Source organism: Pseudopipra pipra, chromosome 1 (genome assembly GCF_036250125.1).
Source record: "Pseudopipra pipra isolate bDixPip1 chromosome 1, bDixPip1.hap1, whole genome shotgun sequence".
NCBI classification, from domain to species: Eukaryota; Metazoa; Chordata; class Aves; order Passeriformes; family Pipridae; genus Pseudopipra; species Pseudopipra pipra.
The window spans coordinates 139,446,261-139,470,260 of record NC_087549.1 but is presented as its reverse complement, the minus strand read 5'-3'; the positions used below and the strand labels follow the sequence as shown (position 1 = coordinate 139,470,260).

The following is a 24,000-nucleotide window of genomic DNA, read 5'->3' as shown; positions in this document are numbered from 1 at the left end:
ATAGTCAATTCTAATCTGACCTAAAAGGATATTTTACTTTTTGGGGGTTTTTTCAGGATTCTGTGGGTTAGTTACAGCCTCCTGTAAATGTGCTATATAAAAACATTATTAGGGAAATACATATATTATATATATATATATATCTCTTTTGCATTTTGAGGAAAACCAATTTAACCTTTATTAAATTGATTTTTATTAAACTTAAAATTCAAAATTACAAAGCACCATTTTGAAGTGCTGCATGATAGGTATGTATTTTGCCTTGTCCTTTTACGTCTGTTATCAAATCATAAATAATAATCATAAAGGCTAAATTAGAGAAAGTTATTCTAAAAAGGAAATGTGCCCATTTACTGTCATGAAAATAAATTTTTTGAAGTAGCGTACTTCTAGTATTTTGTATTTTGTCCCCCTCCATCGTTCCTTTTGTGAACTCAGACAGTTTTGGACCCTTTTCTCACCTCTTATTCCTTTGCAAAACCAAAGAAAAAGGATGTCTTTTTACTGAGAGAGTTGTTCCTCTCTTTGATTTTGTGGTGTAGATTTGTATAAGTTACAAAGATTCTTGAGTTTTATGATTAAGTGTTCCAGTTAAATGTTGAGGTCGGCATTTACTGCACTTACAGTTCCCTTACAGGGATATTTACTTCAAGATTCTCGGCATATTTCCCTCCGTATACATAAGGAAGGTCAGAAAGAGAGTTTTATTAAGCTCCTCCTGTTCTGATTTGCATAATTCACTTGATATTCATATAGCAGTGCAGGGAATTCTTTTCCTGAATAGGGCTTTTGTTTTCATGCTTTGGCTGTCACCCAGTGGCAAAAGGCTGGATGGTACACAACTGTAAACATGGGTTGTATGAGCAGTTAGCCATGTAGCATAAAACTATAAATAAATGAAATCACTTTCAAGACATCTCACTAAAAATCAGTCTTTAGTGTAATGTATTAACCTAACAGAATTAGCATTGCAAATACTGAAAAACTTAACAGAATTAGCATTGCAAATACTGAAAAACTTAAATGCCAATAAATATAAATTGATATTTATAAAACCTCAGACATACTCTTATACTCAGAACTGTCACTTGTAGTATCCAGTATGGATAGCTTCATACTGGAATGTGTTCAGTATAAGCATAAAAAAGAATACAAGTTGCTGTTAAAATTGTGATAGAACAAAGTCCATCTTATTTTTAAGAAAGAGAGAGTACAGGTTGTTTGGGACAAAAATTTTATAGACTTTGTGAAGAGTGAACAAAGGAATAAAATTTGGTTCGTATAAAAATTTCTCTGTTGAAGTTCTCAACTCTAGAAGGGTTTTTAAAAGTATTTTAAAACATTAACAAGTAAGCAAGATCTTGAGTATATTCTAAGAGTGGAATATACTTTTTACTGCTACAAAACACCTGTTACACAAAATTTATTATTACTAGCAAGCCTGTGGCACGTACCTGATGTGTTGTGCTAGCTAGGCTTGTAGTACTAGAAGAGATAATGCTGCTGTCTTCTCCCGAAGCGTGATTCATCCCAATGGGGATAAGTTTGATACCAACCCAGCAAATCTTTTAAAAACAATGCTTAGCTAAAACACTGACAGCAGTGTAACTGTTCACATGTTTAAATGATTTGCTTGAGTGCTCTACCTCTCACAGGGTTGAGAGCACTTAAAAGCAACAACAACAAAAAAAGTACATCTATTCCTCTCCTTTCTCCACCTCTCAAACCAGTACAACAGAAGCTGAAATTGTATCTCCTCATCCAATGTGCTCTCCTTTTGGGGAAGAGTCACCAAGGACATGAAGGATATACGCACACAGTCTGTAGTATGACTTTTTTCTGTAGTCTGTAGTATGACTTTTTTCTGTTTACAGAATTTGGCCCAAAACAATAAGCAGCCTTGTTAGAAACTACTGTGGAGTTCAGTCTCTTTCTGTAAACATTTTCTGAAGTTCTTAACCAAAAAGGCACATCTGAACAAGGATATGGAGATGTGCCAAGATTATCTTCTAAAAAGAAGCAAAGCAAAGCCACTTGAAGCCTGCAAGTGTATATAGGTGATGAGAACTTTCCATTGCACGTTGATACTTAGCTGTTTATGGTCTTTCTTACTCATCTAGATGGAACCCTATTATATTCCTCATTTCATAATCACTTATTTCTCAGAATGTCTTGACGGGTTCTAAGTGAGCAGTTCTTCTCTACTGTTAGCCTTTGTGTTGACAAATTTGGCTGGTTTTGAGGCTTGTTTTCTTTGTCATGTGGTACAGACAGGCTCTGTTTATAGGGTTACTTTTTTAGTTTGGCATTACAGAAATTTTGAAAACTATGATGATTTTTCTGAATTCTGCTATCATTGACTTCCATATGTACTAGAAACCCAGAAAAAAAAAGCAGAAAAATATAAAGATAGGATCTCATAATGATTTAGAATTTTCAGATATATTCTTATATTTCATGTCTGTTTAACAAAGTGTGGGTTAGAAACTAAATATTCAGTTGAGCAGTCTTCTATTTTGAATGTGGTTATTCTTGCAGCAGTAGGTATGTGGAAACCATAGAGACCAAGTGTAGGGCTCACATAATTTCTGTGAATGATTCAAGGATATGTTATGAAGAGGATGGGTTTATTATAAGAAAAAAATATTATTGTGGATTATAAAAACCTGAGAGTGTTCTATGAAGCAGTGGAGTTAAATTCTGAGGGAAATGCTGTACAGTTTTCTTACGTCCCATGGAGGAAGCCTGCTCTGATGACAGTAGACTAGTAGATAAGCATAAGTGAATCTACATCTTCTACATGTATTTTGTGTATTTTATTTCTGCCATTTATTGCAGGCATTTCTGGCTGACACTATAACTTCTACAACTGCTGAATGGAAAGTACACTAGTATTACTTTTCTGCACCAATCCTTTACTTCAAGGCAACTTCAAGCAATTAAGTGATTCTTATTGGCTCTGTTGAGCTATTTAAAATAAAGAATAGCAGCCAGCTTCTATCAGAGCCAAAAATAAGTTGACTTATCTTAAAAAAAGCATAATTATGTGACTGAACTTTCTTACTCTTCTGTGGACAGCGTGAAGCTGTTCTCCATGCTACACTGCCATGACAGAGATGCTGCAGTACTTTTTTAATGTATATTTATCTTTTTGAGGAACTTTTTATAGTTATTCTTTTTCTCTTACTAAAAACAAAGGTCTGGTACTTATTCTTTGACTGTCACTTTCTTTTCATTTGCCCTCTCCGTTTGAAAACCCATAGACTTCATTGCTAGTGCTCTAAACTGAGGGTTTAGAATATTATAAACTGAAATGTACAGTTATTTTAGCCAAACAGATGGAGTTTGAGTCATTGGTATATAATACTATTTATCAAAGCAGTCCGCAGCAACTAGTGAAAGTTTTAAGGAAAATGCTAAATTGTGGTTGCAAAAAAGACGAGATTACATTCTGCCAGATTTAAACCCTGTAATCTTACCAGTGAGCACAATACAGAGTCAGTATAACTTTGTTTATTTACATTTGCGTTCGTGGTCTTAATTGGCAGGCAATTAAACTAGAGTTCTCAAAGTTTTGGCAAACAACATTGTAACAGAGAAAGATGATAGATATGACAAACAGATGTCTAAGCTGCGTGTATGTATGTGTATTTAAGCTATTCATGTCAACGTTACTACTGGAAATGTTCAATATTAAGTTTTAATTTGAAAGAGAAGTAGTATTTAGGATTAACAGCTTTGCTAGTTTCAGATATATTTAAAAAAGCAAAGTAAATTGTTAGAATTGTGACCCATGTCTCGCTCATGATGTTAAATGTTTTCATGATATCAAGATTCTTAAATAATTTGAAAAGCCTGTGTTAAGCAACTTTTGCCTGTGAATAGACAACAGAAGTCAACAAAAGATATCTTGTTAAGTTATCTGCTCTGGTCATATAGCAAATATCAATTCACTGCAATACTAAACATTCCAGTAATCTCTGAAAGGGTTTAACCACATTAAAATTTTTTGCCCATAAGACCTGTTCTATGTACACCATACATCAGCGGTTCTGTGTGGAAAGCAGGAAGATGTTTTGGTCGTACACCTTGCAGTTGCCTTTTGGTAGGAGTGATGCCAGCTGCATATCCCTTCACCTCTGCTCTGATGGTGTCTGGCCAGCACAGGAGCCCCTCTTCCCTCCAGCCATTTCTAACTGCCAGTGCAACTACTATTGGTTATTTTGAGGAGCAGAATAATCTACACCTGTTCTAAATTGTATCAGTGATCAAATAAGATCAATATATGATGAAGTACAGAGCTTTGAATTACAAGAACTGGTCCAGTGCTCTTGTGAGATGGCTCAGCTGTGTGAAGGAATAGAACCACAACAGTGGGCTCTTGCACTGGAACTCCACATATTTGTATATTGTTATGTACTTATAGTGAAGCACCAGACAGCAATTACCTACAATAAAGTTTATATTTCTATTTTGGATGAGTTTCATGCCTGTTAAGATTTTGACTATTAATGATAGTGTCCTGTACATTAGATACATTACAAACATGACCATCATCTATTCTATAAAGCACTTAAATATCTGAATAATTAAGTGTTAAACATTAAGATTTTTATATCAACTAAATATCATATTATGTCAAATTTTATGAGTTTCCATTTAGCTTTCAAAGAAAATGTTATGCATTTTTATTAAAAAACCTGTGTTTTAACAGTCCCATGAGTGGTTGCTTACTCTGGATTTAACTGTAGTTTAATTTTATCATCAGAATGTCGACAAATTATTATGAAATATATAATTTAAATGAGTGAAACCACAGGGTGAATAACGTGCTAGCTATGGATGAATACAGAATTGAATGCCAACCAAAGTATATTTTATGGTATATTTGCTTGTATTTATTGCAGTAAGCAGGTTTATTACAGCATCCTCCTAATTATTATAATACATTTTGGGAAGAAAATTAGATACGAAAACTGTTTGCAAAACCAAATCAGAATACTGTTTACCATTATGCCATCAGAGGTGAAATTTTCAAGATTACAGGTCTATTTTCTTCTCTCTTTCATGTTTATTTGTAAAGGAACCTGAATGTGTATTTTTGTCAGCTTTAAAAAGGAATTTTCACATAGGAAGGAAACTAATGTCTAAGCACTTTTATAGAGGAAACATTTTTCAGGACCATTTATTTTAGTGTTCCTTTTGCTGTTAAGGCAGATACGCTCATTCAACACCCATTTTCTTCATCTGCTGGGTGTGTAGTGAAACCACAGAAAGATAATGTATTGAACTCTTTAGCAATGCTTTCTTAATTGGCAAATATATGCTCTCAGCAAGATGAAAATAAAAGAGTTTGTACTTGCATAGTGATTACACAATGATAATTCTTCCAGAATGAGAATTTAAGAGCGTCGTTCTTTTTGAGTTAATCTAGTGTAACTGTGAGAAAGCAGTACTCAGAGATGAACAATGTAATTTGGAGATTCTTTTGTTTTGTCTGTAGTGCTTTCTGGTTTGATTTTATACATGTTGAATGGTCAGAGAACTACACTTAAAGATATTCTGAGATGGGTTGTGTCGCATCTAAGACAACTGGTCTTTCTGGTCTTCAAGCAAAAGGCAAAATTCTTCAGAAAATGACCAATAGAGTGAGGCTAGTTTACCTTGAAACATTGAAGAGAAGACAAGAAAACTGAAAAGAAAATGAAAGTAAATTGAAAAGGAAGCTTTAAAAAAATGGAAAGATCAATCAGCCTAGAGGTTGTTTTTTTAAGTGTGGTGGAAAAATCTGAGCTCAGTGTTTGGCTTCTATCTCTTGATTTTTATATACTGGTTGGAGCTGGGTCATTTATATTTAGCCTCTCTTGGGAGGAAGTACCTCATGTTGGTATATGATCAGTACTCACTTGACTAGAGGAGAGATTCATAGGTTCTTTTTTTAATTAATTCCAATCTAGGAAAAAATGCCTTGTGCTTTCTGAAATGACAGGAGAGTAACGTTAAAATTCCTTAAAAGTCTTTGAGGTTTGGAGGGATTTAAAAGTTTGTTTTGAAGCTTTTACTTGAGTCATCCTTAGTATGTGAACATATATGTGTAATTGTGTAGTTCATGATTATGCTGTTTTATTTTGTTGTGTTAAGACTTCTGAATTTGTCCTTTGCGTGATTTTCTTGCAGTTGATTTGGAGCTGAGCATGTAAAATAAGCTGTACGAAAATTGGCAGACCTTGAAAAATTTACAGCGTCTTAGCTTAACCATAGCTTTGTGCAAAAAGTGTTATTTTGAAAAACATAGTTGTTTAACCAGTTTGCATGAAAATGTTATGAATAAAATCCTTTCTTATTTTAGATAGATCACATGTCCTTAATTATTTTTTCTGCTCCAAATGGTGATAGGATTACATACAAAGTTCATTTTATAATTAGTTTTAAAATTTCCTGGCAAACCATATATAATGAATACAAATGAGATGTTTTATCTGCTGTTTTGAAGCTCCATCTGTATTTCAGTTTATCTCACATTTACAATGAAAGATGTAAACACGTATGCAGCTGAATTTTTTACTTTTGAGGTTAGACAATGAAGGTGTACTTGCTTTTCTTCATCCCCAACTCATCTGCTTTGACTTTAACACAGCTTTTTTTTTAAAATGGTATGTTAGTAAAGGCTATTAAGTTTTGTTTGACCTTCCTTTCCATTTAGGGTATTCACTGGAACCTAATGTGAAGTTATGATCCCCAAGCCTGATTGATATGTAAACATAACGCAGATGGTGTAGAGATGATTCTGCTGATAATTGATTTCTCAGCTACTCATGAAGATACTTTGATTACAGTGTGTTTAAGTAATTATAACATAGTGTTCAGTGTTGGTCTTGTTAGTAAGGAACACATGGGAAACAAGTTACACATTATTTGTGCCCAACAAAGGATGCTCTGTGGTGTGACCATTTTAATTTCTAATGCTAGATTAGAAACATAGTGTCTTAAAATATGTCATAGAGCAAGGTAAATACATTAAACATAGACTGAATAAAAAGTTAAGTACATAGTTTTGGGCACAAATATTTGTTTTGGAAAGTATTTGTTACTATATGAAAGAAGCCAGTATGCTGGAATTCAGATTTCACTTTACATGCAGATCGTTAAAAAGTCACATGCTTGTTTTCATGTTTATGAGTTCTGGTTATAATGTAGTTTATTTTATCTTCTGTAAGAATTTTGAATGACAGTGCTGGAAAAAAGAAAACATTAATGAGATTTATGTAGAAAACATTCTGTCTTTATTTGTTTGCGCTCATCTGCTATAGTAAGCACTGTTTACTGAATATGTTGATGGTGATTAGCTGACAATAAAACACAAGCACTTGCATAAAGCAAAACAGTATGTTAAGATCATGACAGTGTTTGTTAAAGCAGTGTTCCAAACAAACTGATGTAATTTGAGATTCAACATTGTCCACTCCATAATTAATTATCTCTTTTTTGTTCTGTTCTGCAATAGGATAATTGACAGTCTAGATGGAGTTCGCTTGTTATGGTCACTGTTGAAAAATCCTAACCCAGATGTTCAAGCAAGTGCAGCTTGGGCTCTTTGTCCTTGCGTTGAAAATGCTAAGGTGAGAAAGTATTGAAAGTAACAGATTTGTTATATATATACACACACATACAGTTTTTATATTTGGATCTTTTCCAGCAATAGTTTGCTGTTTGCTACTTAGACTCTCCTTATTTCTTTCTGTTAACTGTTTAAAAAACATACATATTCACTTTTCAAAAGTAAATAGTCCTCCATCTAGCACTCATTATATAATATGTTTTGCCTTTATGGTGTTTACGGTATTTGGAAAATATATTTTAATAACTTACCAGGATCTAACTTACTGTTCCCAAATAAAGCATGCTGAAAACAGAAAGCTTCTACTCACAGGCTATGAATAGCACAGGTAGTTGTAGTTGTTCTCCACTATGAGGTACTTCAGCTATGTTCTCAAGAGACCATCATTTGATTTCAGAGCATATTTCAGACTCAGTGCCAATGTAATCCTTAGGTTTTCTGCTCAGACTGCCAACAAAAAGTGCCAGTTGTGAATAGTGGTGGTTGTACAGGTCAGTTGTGCGCAGAAAACTGAGCTATTCATGTATTTCATGGCAGTTTCCAAGTAGAGATAAAATGGTGAGTATAAGCTGCAGGTCATCCTCTGTGAATCCTCACCACTGACCTGCGGTAGAATAAATGGGCAAGGTTTTGTTTCCCGTTAGAAGTTTCCTAGAATACCAACTTTATTCCTTAATCCTTGTACAATAATAGCTTCCATTTCTAATTTACTCCATAACTGATGCAACTTTTGCATCTACTATGTATTCTACCACAAATATATATCCTTCTACATATAATTTGAGATCTTGACTATGTAAAGTGCTAGATATCCTTAGCATCCTTTGCAGGCAGTATTTCCTGTTTGGAATTGAGCACTGTTTGGCTGCTATTAATTTATATAGATGATTTGATGTAGATACAGATATATGAATAAAAGTATTATGAGAATATTTGTTCTTGATTTTTATAACTTAAGAATTTTGTATTTCTTCACAATGATTTCTGCAATCGCAGCTTGCCATTTTTCAGACATGCTGGTTATTCTGAATTATATTTTCATCTTTTTTTTTTTTCTAAATGTACACTCTAGTATAATAAAGTTTTTTTGGTATCTAAATATACCTGCCTCTCTCTTGAGCAATATTGCTATAACTGAATGTTAAAATACTACTTGATCTCCGTACTAAGGTAATACTTACTATGTGTAAGATTCTGTGACCTGCAGAGTCAGAATAGAACTGCACATTGCTAGAATTTCTCCACTAAAAGCACTTTTTCAGAAACTAAGGGAATAGAGGACAGCTACTGAAATTATAGATTACATGGATTTTTTTCTTGTTTTTTTCCCCAGGATACTTGATGAGTGCAAGCTATGTACATCCTTAGTGTAGCTATCCTCCTTTCATCTCTCTTGGCTGCCTGCCCAAATGCTAATCTGTGACCCCACAAAGAGTTCTTTGTGTGAGCCTGCGGCCAAGTGGCACACTGAAACAAGCCTACCAATAGTACCCTTTCCGCTGACACTGAATAGAAAGAAATATGTATAAAGCAGTGATTATAGCCACAGTGTGGAAGTACAGCAGCTATTTCTATCTAAAGAAAATTTTTTATTTTTTGTTCAGAGTTAATATTATTCAACAATTTGCATGATCTTCCAAGAAGCAGTTTGGTTTACGCAGTGCTTGATTCAAAACCAGTAATAAGGGTATGACTTTAAAGGATTATGTGCATTCTGACTCTTCCAAGCCTGTACTTGGGACTGCAGACTGTGTTTCAAATAGCTGTGAGCATGGAATCTGGATTTGTTTTCTTTCTGTGTTCTTTTGTGGCAGCTGTAGTGGTTCTCTTCTGTGTTATGGAGGCTCGCAGATGAAATTGAACTTGTTAATAGTATCAGAAACAAATTTTTATAACATGTAATGGAGCATCCATTTTCCCACATAGATATTTTCTGTACAAGGAATTTAAAAGTTATTTTTGATATTTATAAAATCTTAGAAGCCAATCAACCTTTCTAATAGGGTGGTTATTGTCACAGTGCATGAGTATGTGTTTCTCTCTCATGCACTTACTCTCGTTATAATCTCTTTAGGACTGGGGGTCCATCATTGCTGTTTTACCATTAGGGGATAAGAGTCACAAAAGGCCAAGGCTTGAATTCTCAAGATGTTTAGATGTCTGTCAGTTTTGAGCTTTTGGGTCTAACTGGTTTGCCTGCTGTTAGGCAATTAATTGCAAAAGGAGAAGAATCCAAGTTCCCATAGACCTAGATTATATGTGTTGACAGTCATATCATGGTAGCTGTTTTAGAGTGCTTCCCATGGAATAGAATTGTATCAGTAGGATATAGCTAAGTGATATTGTTTGTTACAGCAGTATGACAAAGTTCAGTGATATTTGGTCCATAGCAGATCTATGACTTTTTAAATAGAGGATGTAAATTGTACACTCTAGTACATAAACTGTAGCTCTGACAACCGCAATATTAGTTTGACATCAATCATCACTTCATATGCCAGCATTATTTCTAGATATGTTTAGCCTGAAGAATTTCTTGTAGAGTGAAGATCTTACTGTCAGTGATACAATTTGTTTGGTAGAACTCTCCTGAGAAAATTTGCATAGCACCTGAAAGTGCTAAATGTGAATTTTAGACAAATATGTCATGGTTTTGGATAAAGTAGTTCATACATTTCTTTAAAATCTAAGACATAAAGAGACAAGAATGTAATTTATTCAAAGGAATTATCTTCATAGAAGCAGATTCTTATTAATTAGTTCCTTACTTCCAAAAGGAAACATTACTACTGTAGGCACATTGGTAGTGACAAAGTGTAAGTGCGCTGTCCAAGAAATACAAATGATTATGAAAAATGGCTAGGATAAGTCTACTGAACTCTGTTGATGTTGGAATAGCAATATTTGGTTATGATGCTTCTTTGAAAAACAGTATTTGTAATGTTCTCCCAACGTACATCAGCCCAAACAGAAGCATTTAGAGAAATTCTACAAAAATGTTGTTGGGGCTATTATAAAAATCATCCAAAGGCATTGTGCCAATAAGAGGAACACTGCCAATTTGAGTTTGTATGAAAATACCTATTTCCTCATGGAGTAACCTTCTGCTAGAATCTTTAAATAAATTAAAAAAAAAAAAAAAAGAAAAAATAAAGAAAAAAAAAGTTGAAGAGGTTTATTTTCTGTCCTCATATTTAGTAGAGTTTTGGGTGCAAACATTAGAATAGGAATGGTAACGTCAGGCATCGTGTTTTTCTGTCCTTTTCTACTTGCATATCAGCTTTCAACTTTCAGTTTTAGCCTTTTTATAGCTACGGCTGTAAGGCTTTCTTAAAGAACCTCAGGAAGCCATCTATGTATAGAGTCTGTCAAAGTAATGTAAGTAAACAGACAGAAACTGGGGGTTTGAGAGACTAGAAAGTTATTCTGTTTTCTTAAAATGTGCTTGTAAAATGACATCTCACACTTTTCTAATAAATCGTGATTTCAGCTCTGCAGTGGAATATCATGGGTGTGATGAAAGATGATCAGCCATCTGAAGTTGTCTGTGCATTTCATTCATACAGGGACTGTCCATGCTGACACATGAGAAACCAAAACCCAATGAAAACTAAACCAGGTTTAATAGGGAAGGGGTAATGAGATGGGTATGTGTGAAGGTCAGTTAGTCTTCAGTCTTGCAACAGTATTATATTCTGAAGAAGTGACTTCTGCAGCCAGCAGTCTGGAGTTAACCTGTGGGTGGAAAATATGCTGCTGATGACCTATGCTATGTAGGATTCTTACAAAGATTTTGCTTGTTATGGAAATTTTAACGCAACCATATGTATGAAACCGCAGAGAGCATTTCTTTACTAAAAGTAACAAAGAAATGTACTTGAACTTGGAAATTCTTCTAATATATAACAAATAGTAAAATTATTTGCTGTTTTAATTAAGATGCTTTCTTTACACATTTTACTGATTTAAAACTGTAGTGTAAAAAGATAATCATGCTCCATACTGCACACTGCTGTTAATTTGTTTTATATTTTTAAAATTTTGCTTTAGCAGTACCAATACATTTTTGTTTACTTACGATTTTTTGGTTAAGCCTATAATGTCAAAATTCCCTACTTGCATATGTACAGTTTCTTTGTTTTCCCTCACTATGCTTCTTGCAATTCTGTACAGAAACCTTGGCAGTTCAAGGTTACTGCTCTTACTGCTCTCTTTCCATTTTCTTCTTTGTTTTCTCTAGGAGTATAGTTTTTTTACTTCAATCATCCTACTTCTCTATATTTGCTCTCATTTTATCCAGTTTTTAACCCCTGATATCTGGATTTAGACCTTCCAAATTATAAGAATTTGTTATGAACTAAACTTTAAAAGCATACTATAAGGGAGACAAAAAGGAACTTTTGGTTCGCCCCTCAAGCCTTCCTGAGAACCAGGGTCCTTGGAGATTTAGAACCCCCAGGAAGCCAGACCTGGCTTGGTGAATCCATATCTGACTGCCATGCCTGCAGGGTACATGCAGAAGCAGCCCATCCACTGATTCTTAACACGGGCTGCCTAGTTTAGTGAACCAGCTATCAGGAGTTGTCTGGGCCTCCTGTAGACATGTTGGAGATCCCAAATGAACAGGCATAAATTGCTCTGAGGTCCTTAATGTCTACAAATACAGGAGTTCAATTTCTGTAAAACACATAAACTGAAAGCTGTGAAGCAAAGGGAAAATAAGGGTCTAGCCTGTATCTCCCTCACAGAGGAGCCTTGGGTCCCAAGTTCCATGCAAAGCAGCTGCCTGAGAGCTTGGAGACCATGAGAAGCCAAAAAGCTCAGGAGCTCCTGGAGACCTGGCTTTCCAGCTGTTTGGCAGCCCATCAGGCAAGAAGTCAGGGATTCTATGAAAACTAGAAGCCAAGCAGCCTGGCAGGCTACTCACCAGCCATCTGGCTGACAAGAGAAAAGATGAAGAGACACATTGGTAATTTAGCCTGCCTTTCTGCCTGGTTTCTGTCAAAACTTTTCAAGAAGTCGTTGTGTTCTTATGGAAGGTTTTGGTTCCATTCCATTAGCATTTTCTGATGGAATACTGTTCCACTGGAAAATATTTGACCAGCTTTTCTTGTAGCTTAGTTTATAACAGCTACACATGCTAGTCAACAGCTTGTCATGTAGCTTCTGTACTTTTAAGTCAGGCTTGCTAATTGGATTTTATAAGTCTAGAAAAGGCTTAAACCCCATCTGCCTCCAATTCTTTTTCTCCTTCCTTCTCTGTTTTTCCTTTTTGTCCATCTCACTCTTTTCCTGTCTTTACCCTCTCTCTTGCCACATGGAACTTCCATAGACCTTTAGGCAAGAAAAGAGGATGGAGATCATTGTTTCATTTGCTGCATAATATAAACCATAAAATTTAAAGCAATCATTTTATCTAGTGCTGAAGCTTTTGATTGAACTAAAACATATTTTTTACTGCATGCTGCTTGTTCACATTCTCACTGGTCTGTGATGGTGTGAGTGGTAAAATATAATATGATTGCCTTCTTAAGTGCCACTCTATTTCATGGAACCATGCCAGAGTTGCAAAGACACAAACAATAACTTATAACAGTTTATTAGTTTGTGTTGTCACTGCATTGATTGTTTAGATAGACTATCCTCAGAACATTCCAATAATGCTGTCTTACACCTCTACAATACAAAACTACATAGCAGTGATGACTATCTCATAAACGTATTAATAATTATACAAAGCTTTTTTAGATGTGTTTGAATTCAATTCAGTCCGAAACCAATGGAAACAATCTTTAGTTTTTCCGGTTATTCAAAGTTAGTTGTTTCTCATACTTTGATAATTTAAATGCTCCTTAAGATAATCTAAAAGAACTGTGGCCTCAAAGGACTTTGATATTAGTAGTTCCACTGCTAAAAAAAAATTTCACTGGTAAAAAAAAATTAGGATTTTGGCATTTACCCAGGACTGAACTTCAGGTGTAGTCTGCCAGATTAAAAAGTAAAGAAAATAATGGACCAAAGGACTACTAAAAGTTGCATTATTGACTATGTAGACTTGACTATTGTTGAAACTGTCAACAGAAATACACTTGCAAAGCATTTGACTGTGCTATGATTAAATCCCTAAAGAGCCAGGAGTGAGGAATTCTGCTCTTACAGGCTATTGAGTAGTATTGGAATAATCTTAAAGTGACTCTGCTTTGTTGCTATGGCTTTAGCTGCTTCAGTGAGGTAAAGAGGGCAAGAAAATTCTTTTTGTTGTCCACTCTTGTTTTCCCAACACATTGCATTTGTCCAACACAGAAGAAAAGTTATGAGATGTAATTGTCTCATCTTACAAGATGTTTCTTCATCTGTTCTGCTACAGTGGAAGCCTCTGTACTGTATAAACAGGAATAAAATTAACCTTTAAATATAAAATAATCTGATTAATATTACTGTAGTTATTTAATAAGAAAATTTAATAGAAACTTGCCTATATAAACTGTTTCCCATTTTCATTGAGCAGCTATAATATAGAAACTTCTGTTGCATTTCTTTAATTTGAATTTTAAATTGGTTTGTGCATTAGGATGAGAAGTTATTCAGTTGACAATAGTGAATGGAAATAGACAGCTTCCTTCATTAAAGAAAAGGTAGTTTAAAGATGGCTCTTGATAACTAAAGTTTGTTTGCACCACCATGCCATCACTTTTTTGTGCAAAAGCAATTCAATTTGACAAATTAACTTTGACACTTAAGCTTTTTATGTTGTTCTAAGAGTGAAATACTACTTGTTTTTAGTAGAGAAACTTTTATCTTTCAAGGGGAGTATTTTTAAAGATAAACACAATGTGTTTTTGTAATACAGTGTTTAGCTTTAAATCTTTCAAATAAAGAAAACAGTATTCACTTTGGAAGAAATAAGAATGGAAATAAGTTACAAAAGAATCCAGTAGTTCTTCTGAAAGAACTGTATGTCTCAACTTAAGACTGATGAACTTTATTTACTTAATGAAAATAAACACAAAAAACCATATAATATGATGATGAGGGAACTCAAAAATCCCAAATGTTCTTGTATAAATACTGCAAAGATCAAGTGATTTTTCCAAATCTGTCTTTCTGTGAATACCATGATAGTTTCTGCTCCTAATTAAAAAAAATGTGGAAAGCTGGTCTGTCTCACAATATTTCTGCTTTTGGCTGAAGCCAATATAGAAAAAAGTGAAAAGGGAAAGTTAACTAAATTTTGTTAATAGTCATGCAGTTCAGCAAGATGAAAATATGTGATTAGAGTAGCGGGGTGAGGCTTTTATTAGCACAGCAGGTAACTTTACTGGCCTCAGCATCTATGCCAGATAGATTATCTTTTTTTACTGCTTGAGATTGCAAAATCCTCCCTATGAATCCAGTTTTAAAGTAGTATGTATCACACTTTCTGAGGATAAAAATTTGCAGTCAGCTAGTTAGAAGATGTGGTCACATGAAGTCATGAAAAATTCTGTTATCTCTTCCTGTCTTCTTCAGCCACTTAAAATGTAATTTAACAATCCATACTTCTTATATGTCACCTCAGGTTAAATATTACATTAAAAGGTATAACAATGATGAAGATTTAAAATTAAGTTATTTGCTGTTAATGCAGTAAAGGCTTCTTCCCCTTTTCAATTTTTTTAACATTTTTATTGCTTCTTTGAATGTCTTTGCATTTGGCCACTTACTTTGTTCAGCTCAGGAAATATTATTGTTAAAGCAGATGTATTCAACCTATCATTAACACATGCACTCAGATGTATACAATAAAATTATCTATTTTATTGCTTATCAGTGATTTTATCAATATTTTTCTCTAGAAAGACTGTGTCTTAGATTTTATTCTTACCATGCCATTTTTTTTTCCTACCTAATTCTACTTGAGAAGCCTTCTTAGGACAACTAAGAAATAAGATTTTGTCACAATAGGTAAGGGAGGGGGCACCTGCATAAAACGTACTATGGGTAAATATGAAGGCTTAACGCACACTGATAGCTGGACATTACAAACCCTTTGGGTTGTCAGACAAAGTTGTTTGTCAATTAATATAGAAGGTAGAATTTAAAGATTGTATTTATTTCTATTTGAAGCACAAAGTAAAAAACTATTATTAATTTTCTTCTCTTATGATAATTAAAAAAGGTATAGATGAAAATGCCTGACAACATTTGGAAAAGTCACAAAGTTACTTTAGACTTTATGCTATGAGCAGCTATCTGATCATTAATACAGGTGTACTCAAAGAACATAGATTCAAAAGAATTAAGTCCAGAGCTCTGCAATTACAGACACAACTTCATATAATTTCTCCTTTAAATATATTTGAGGTATGGCAATTGTATATAACATATACATGTATTTCAGTTTAAAAAAAAAAGTAGAAATTTACTGTACAAAGCAAGTATGTGGTGTTTCCAAATGATACAAAAAAGAGATTACATTAGTTGTTTAAATTTCTTTGAAAAAAAAAGAAATCTTGTACGTAACATAATGGACTTTGAAGCTCTCATTTCAGTCCTTCTTTCAGCTCGTTGTTCTTCGAATTTCTTGCCATTTTGCTTTTCTCTTTTGTCTTGCACAGACCACCAGACTACACCCACAATCACATTTGGGAAACTTTCCTGACATGTGGTTTCTGCAGTTTCCCTCTGCTTTTCTTCACTGGTAGAAGGTTCTATCCTCGTGTTTAGCTGGTTTCACAGATGATTATTAAAACTCTTTTCTTTTACTTACTGCTGGATTGTTTATATATTATCCCATCACTTCAGTTGGACTGTACTCCTTTACAAAATTTGGAAAGTATAAACTTGTCAGAAGAAAAGTTTAACAAATAGGGTTATAATCACCTGGAAAAAATATGTACAGGTAGGAAAATACAAAATGTACATATTGGTTCATTAAAATGAGATACAGGCTATCTTACCTCTTCATGGAACATCTCTCAAAAGCAGGAATAATAATACACGGATATCTGAGCTGTGCAGAAAAGCAGAATAATCTTCAGGGCCCCTTTCAAATCTTAGACACTGTACTGTCTCTGGGGCATTTACACTGTACTGTACTGGGGCATTTACCTGTTGAACAGAAGCCTTTCTCTTCTCCTTTCTCATCTCCTGAGCCAGTACTTATGCACAATGTAACGTGCACTTCTGTAGTGACTTTCAAGGAATGTAAGTAAATATAAAATATCTCATTTTCTTTCCTTCTCCTGTGTCTGGTCACTTAGCTGCCTAGCCCTTGAATACATATAGATAAGAAATTTGTGTGTGTAGAGAACTTTCTCTGTAACTCTACCACCTTAGGTCAAATTTTAAAATTTCAAGACAAATATGAAAACTGATACTGAGAAACAGTGTTTTTATTCAAGTGATTGTAGATGCATTTACATGGTGGTATGCATACACTAGCAATGACAGAGGAACATTTATGCTAGTGTGTGCATGGGAAACCTGCTTTAAGCCCACCTGCCTTTACATGCAGCTCACATGGCAACAGAGGTGGTAGAGCCTTTCCTTCTCTGTTTCTCTCAGTTGCTTTTCTGAGCCACAAAACTATATTGTCCTTCTTCTGCATTTTGATTCTATTTTAATTTCTATAAGGACTTCTGTTATTTGTTCATTCTGGGTTTTTTAAGGACTTCAGCTTAAAGTTTTCTCTTGGATACTGCCCTTTTTCCATATGCCGTGGCGTCTGGTTTTTACCCTCACACTGTATGGCTTTAACCTCTCCCTTCCAGTCTCAGGATTTGTACTGCCTATGGCAGAAAATGTTTTATTCCCAACATGCCTACCCACTGCTTTTGCTTTCTGTGAGAAGGAAACATCACAGCCAAGAGTTCTGTTTCATGTTTAGCCCCAGAACTAAAAGAAGACGAGCTGCAGCATCTTCTGAAATCTTTACTTACCAAGTCCATGGGCAATTTGATGGATTTGCTCAGCAAAGCTAATGCATTACAGTTGGACCTTGTTCTGTATCTATTTTTTAGTCAATAGTTGATATATTTTCTTAAGGATTCCTGTAGGAAGAGAAGACTTAAGTTAGCCAGAATTCAATAATTCACTAGTTTCTGTATTTATTGGACAAAGAACCTTAAAAGAACTAGTCATCTTTCCAGATCCACATCTGAAAGGTTGAAAATCCAGCAGAAAATGTCTGGCTAGATTATAGCTTGTAAAAAGAAGTTCTGATAAAACACAGGTATCTATGCTTACTATAGAGGTCCACTCCACTGATGGGCCCTTTCAAGTAAAAATGGTCATTTCTCTAGATTGTGTTGCAATACTAGAATTTCCATCCAACCCGTTGTTAATTATTATGTTTACAATGAAGTTTCTGAAAATGCTGCTGCATTTTACAGTGTTGTCTTTCAGGTTCTGTATAACTAGGCATCCTGAGATGGTTGCTGGCAATATGTTGCTTAGTGTTACCCACAGATTGAGTAAACATGTTAAAAATCATTCAAAGTAGTAGATATTTTCCCACTATGGCATTGGTTGTGTCCACAAAGAAACTGAAAATAATGTAATCTTAAATGGTGGAACATCTTACCAAAAGAGAGAGATATATTTCTTTTCAAGCATGTCTGTTTAACAGAGTGCGATGAATCTTTGTGTACAGCATTGGTCAGTGACTGTGTAACAACATTCAGAATCTGTGCTTAAACAAGATTTGGATTTATTCCCATTACCTTATGTGCTGCATGTCACTTCATCACATACTACCAGTTCCTCTTTGCTTGAGGCAACCAAGTGAATCCCATACCTGTTAGTTCAGCCTCACAGTGCCAAAACTACTGGTTTCTAATCTACATATGACATGTAAAGATGTGCTTGATAATATGAGTTTACTAATAAACACAAGAGCATGAGAACAGGCAATGATGTGTCAGACCAAAGGTTCACTAACACACTATTCTATTTTTCATACTAGCCCACAAGGGATGCCTAAGAAAAGGTAGAACAGGGCAAACTTGTAGTCTTGGTTCCCTTCCCAGACTGCTCTTCCACCTTCAAGAAATCTGTGGCTCAGGAAATTTCTAAATCAGAGGGAATACTTTCATATTGAATAACAGTTAATGGATTTTTTTTCCCCCTCTAATTTGTTTAACATGTAAACTTGTACGAGCCACTGCAGTCCTGCTCCAAGGACTTCCAACTTCTCAACTGTGCTTTGTCTAAAGATAACTTTGATTCTGAACATGCCACCTGCTAATTTCATCTGATGCTCCCAGTTCTTCTCCAAGAAGAGAGATCCTGGTGTGCCCTTTCACTCTACTTAAGATTCTGTGCACCTGTATCACACTGCTCCTCCTTTTTCTCTTTTATTGCCTTGACTGTCCTAGTTGGTTAGTCATTCCTTCTACAGAGCAGTTCCCTACCCTGATTATTCTTGTCTTTCTCTAAATCTTTTCTGATTTTATTATAACTTTTTCAAGATGGAAAAAATGGACCAGATCTGACCACTGTATTCAAGCTCAAGACACTCTTTTCTATATCATTTCTAAGGGCATACTTAGACATTTTTCCAGTGTAATTTTTGTGTCCTTTAGTCATATATTACACTGATTTTTCATACTCTGAGGTGCACCATGGCTCCTCCAGAGTAGCTGTCATGACTTGTGTAACTTCCCCTCTTAAATATACCTGAATACTTGTTTGCATCAATACAAGAAAATAATATAACCACTCCTTTGTCTTAGCTGTCAGACTTAACGTAGGAAATAGAAGACACTATGAGAGTAAACAGGAGTGCCTATTGCTGTGTTAGAAGTGTTATTGATCTGTCTGGCCAATATGATAACAACCGATAAAGGAGATTTGTACCCTTCTGAAGTGACAGCTATACCTTGTGGTATAAAAAAATCGTAGATACCTTTATTTAGGCATTGGATTTCTGCCTAGATGGTGGTGTGTACAACAGTCAAACTCTGATATGTCAATCAAAAGAGCTTTGAGTTCCAAATTAGCCATATTTCTTGGTGAAGGCAATACAGCAATAGCTGCAGTTTTGAATAAATATGTCATGCCAATCTCTTTTTTTAAAGATTTGCATATAAATATGGATTGAATATTTAAAAACAATACTTATTTTGATTCTCATTTAGGATTCTGGGGAGATGGTTCGATCCTTTGTTGGTGGTTTGGAACTGATAGTCAGTCTTCTAAAATCAAAGAATAAAGAAGTTTTAACTAGTGTATGTGCAGCCATTGCAAATATAGCTAAAGATGAAGAAAATTTAGCTGTTATGACAGATCATGGAGTCGTCCCTCTGTTGTCCAAACTAGCAAACACAGTAAGTAACATCTAAATGTACAAAGTATCTGAATTTCTTACATCAGACTGCATTGTGCCCAACTAAAAGGTTATAAGAGCAGTAGCTTGCAGCAGCTACAAGGAAGAGATGTAGAATCCTTCCTGTACAAGATGTATACTGGACATGAAAACACTCTGTGTCTGGTACTAAAATTGCTTTGGAAGATGAGCTTCATTTTAATAGTTTTTGTTGTGGAATATTGCTTTTGAGAGGTGCAGCTGCCATATGAAGAAAGCACAAAGGGTTGAGAACACAACAAATCTAAACATGCAGAGAATCTCAGTGATGGGTCTATATTTTACATTTTAATGCCATCTTATCTAATTTCCAGTCAGTACAAAAGTACCTTTGAAATAATGTAAAAAGTCACAGCACTTCCTACAAAAAGAATGTTAAAGAGACTCTCCTAGCTCTGTGCCTTACAACTGTCTCCAGCAGTTAATTATACAGCAGTTAAATTGGGACGCCTTAATGATATTTGAGAATGCAATTCTGCTTTCCTATGAATTTTCTGTTGTATTGTGTTGACTTTAATGTCTTATGTTTTTGTCTTCTTCAGAATGATAACAAATTAAAACGTCACTTAGCAGAGGCTGTTTGCAACTGTTGCATGTGGGGCAGCAATAGAGCTGCCTTCGGAGAGTACAAGGCTGTGGGTCCTTTAGTACGTTACATGAAGGCAAATGATCCGTCAGTTCAGAGAGCTGCAGCTCTGGCTTTATATCAGCTTTCAGAGGAGGCTAGCAACTGTATCATAATGCATGAAGGTGGAGTGGTGAAGGTGAGATGGAAGGTATTTCTTATTTGGGGTTCAAATTATTGAAGAGGTTTGGCCTGGTCAAAAAAGAGATATTTAAGTTGAAATAGTTCTTGAATGCTGCTCTGCGCCTCAGACTTCCCAAACTTTTTCCTAAAAATGTGTAGCCAATTAGTGAATTAGGGATTTTAGTGCTAAAGATATTTCAGCTAAGTTGTTGTTGGGAATGGAAGTACAATGTGGACATTTACTTAACTCTGATCTAGGCTGGTAGTGACATCACATCACCATTTTGTCATTCTCAAGTGACATTTGCAAAAGAACCTGGGTTATCTCTAATGGATAGCTGCCTAATATGGCAGAAAGTCATGTAGAAAGGGAGTGTAGATGCATTTGGGGACAAATTAAGATAGAATAATACAAAGGCTTAGTTCAACTTGAGCTGTTTCAATTAATTCTGCATTTACTTATAAAAATTCTTATTTTAGGAGTTAAGCGTGAGCACATTCTGGTAAGACCTTACCCTACAAAGAATTTTTGTCTCAAAACGATTTTTCTAGCAAAGTTTTATCTCACTAGTTGAAGCCAGAAGAGTTATTCCTTTGGCACAGAAGAGATGAGCATTATGACTGTAGAGATGGAGATAGCAGGAGTTCTCAGTTGTCATAAATTCCCTGAAAGATTAATTGTATGCAGACTTTTCATTTTACTTGATGTTCAGGTAAATGTATTGACAGTAAGAGTTCACTTATGATGCAGTGTTATTATTAATGTTGATTTTATGCCTGCAGTTATGATAGTGCACTTTATTGTGAGCGGTTTCAGTTCTGGCACAGTTAATGGTCCTGCATTATCATACATTTATCTGTAGTTGGCTTTAAAGGATCCACTGGTCAAAAATATTTAAAGACTCAGTTTAAATGCCAGTACTTGAACTTGCTCAAATCTAAGCTACCCTTTCAGTGCTGGAAACTAACACCTTCCTATCACAGTTGCATTATACAGGTTAAATAGCACATATACGGTATATATAGCACATATAGGGGATATATACAGTACTGCAGCACGAGCATTTGTTGAGTTTTAAATGTTGCTTATCTCTCCATTCAACTCGCACTACCCATTTTCTGACCTCCTGTCATCTGTTGTTTTCATTTATTTTATTATGCAGATTTTAGGTTTTATAAGTTGTGGAACAACGAACATAAAGCCCATTCTGATGATACACTTCTACAATAATTCCATCTCTGTCTAGGTTCATCTTTATTTTTCAGTCCTAGTTAAAGTGTTTAAACTAATTAAAAACATTAATTTGCACTTAAAAATAAATAGGGATGTACAGAAAAATATTGCAAGGGTTTAGTTTTTTTTATTATTCACAATATTCTGGATTGACTATAATATGTTAAGGGAGAGAAAATAGAACTGATAAAAGAAAGACTAAAACTGCAAAATAAGGAAACTTGGGTTATATTTATTACATCTAAACTTTTATTCCAGGGTGCACTTCCCTTCTCATGTGCCAGAAACTTCTATTTTTGTAGTACAGTGGATAAGTGTTTGAATGTGGGTTTGTGTTTGGTTCATTACAGAACCAAAGTGGAAGTACCTCTCATCTTTTAACTGATGGATGGCCTGAACACAAGAGATATGTGACTGAATCTCTTCATGTGAGCCAGCACACAAATGTATTTGTGTCATACAAGCAGATGAGCATTAGTAGTATGACAGGAAGCAGCTGCATTTTGGTCCATGTTGAGACTATCAGCCAGGGTGGAAGTTCTGCTGAAAAAGACCTGGAGTGTAGTTTAAGCAAGTTGAATATGAACCTAGTTCCCTGGGAGAAGTAAAGGCTAACAGGATCCTTGGCTGTGTTACAGGGAGCATAGCCAGTAGGTCAGGAGTTCAGAGATTCATGTTAATAAACCATGAAAAACCTAGACCATGGTGTCTTCTCCCTAGGCCATGAAGTGACAAAAGTGCAGTGAGAGGTCATCAGAGCTCTCTTAAGCTGTCTTGAGCTTTCTTACCTGTCTAGCTTTGGTAGCATGGAGATCAGTGTCAGATGATTTGCCTTATTCTAGTACTATGACTGCAGCACATACCCTTTTTTTAGAAAGGATGTAGTTTGGTTTTGCCCTTATTTTTCAGGGTATGTAATTCTCCTACCCACAAAAGGACAATACCTGTGGTCATCTAGAGTTTCTAACCCTAAATAAAGTCTGATTTAATTAGCAATTACCCTGCTGTGATGTTTCCAAACACTTTATGATGCTTATTTGTTGTCTTATACCTAGAATGGCAAAACAAAGTGAAGGAACCAATAAGTCTTTTTGGAAGACACATCAGACTAGTGAGACACAGTGTTTCCTATCCAGTGAGGATAAATGACTGAAACATGTTGGGCAGTCTGAGAAACTATGTTCTGTTGGACCTTTGATAGTTTCTCCAGATGTGCTAGTCCAAGTGCTTTTGTTCTGTGTTGCCAGAGCTGAGTAGATCATGAAGCAAATCAACACATGCACCATGACAGCTCAGGGCACAGATGGCCAAAACTTAGGAGCTTGACTTCTGTGGTGGCACTGTTGGAATTGCGGTCAAGAATCAATTACTGACGTTTCAGAAAGGCTAGAGAGGCAATTCCAGATGGCAAGACAGTGGGTGGAGGAGATTTAGATGCTCAAATACGAGAAGTACAGTGCTGAATCTTGCCTGGTTTATTCGGTTCATCTGCCCAGCACAGGTGAGACAGTAGTTGCAGCACTGTTGTCTGTGATATTGGATATTTTTGCTCCGTGCTTCTCAGTGATGACAGAATGTCTGTGTGTTTTCATTCTTCTAGCCTCTCCAGTGACTGAAAGCATACTTTGTATTTAAATAGGGGTTGTTATGTACAGGTTTTTCCAGGACCAATTATTTTTACTGGAAAATTTGTTTGGGTTCCTTTGATATTTTTCATCCTTTTTCCAGATATCTGGTATTTCAGTAATCATGCCCAGTTGGATTAACGTCACAGCTGCTGTAGTTCTGACTAGGTTGCAATACATGCATAATCCCAGGTGTTCTTCAGCACGTATTCACGTGCTGTGTTCGTTCGCATGCACAGAAAGTCTGATGCTTCAGGGAAACATTTACCCTGTAATTGCTGAGTGCTTGAACAGTTGGTCAAAGCCTTTTAAAAGCATTAGACTTTCTGACCATTCCTTATCCAATGTGTATATACATGTTTTTGTCCAGGAAACCAGGAATAAAATTATATAGGGAAAGTAATTTCAACCAGATTCTTGTATTTCACA

General features: G+C 35.3%; 1 protein-coding gene across 1 annotated transcript in view; it reads left to right on the top strand.

Moving 5' to 3' along the window:
* ODAD2 (outer dynein arm docking complex subunit 2) overlaps positions 1 to 24,000 on the top strand; it is a 78,982-nt gene that overhangs the window by 34,150 nt on the left and 20,832 nt on the right. Inside the window, 3 exon segments of the mRNA XM_064636335.1 lie at positions 7,505 to 7,619; positions 19,738 to 19,926; positions 20,507 to 20,728. Of these exon segments, the coding sequence (XP_064492405.1) occupies positions 7,505 to 7,619; positions 19,738 to 19,926; positions 20,507 to 20,728 (526 nt within the window).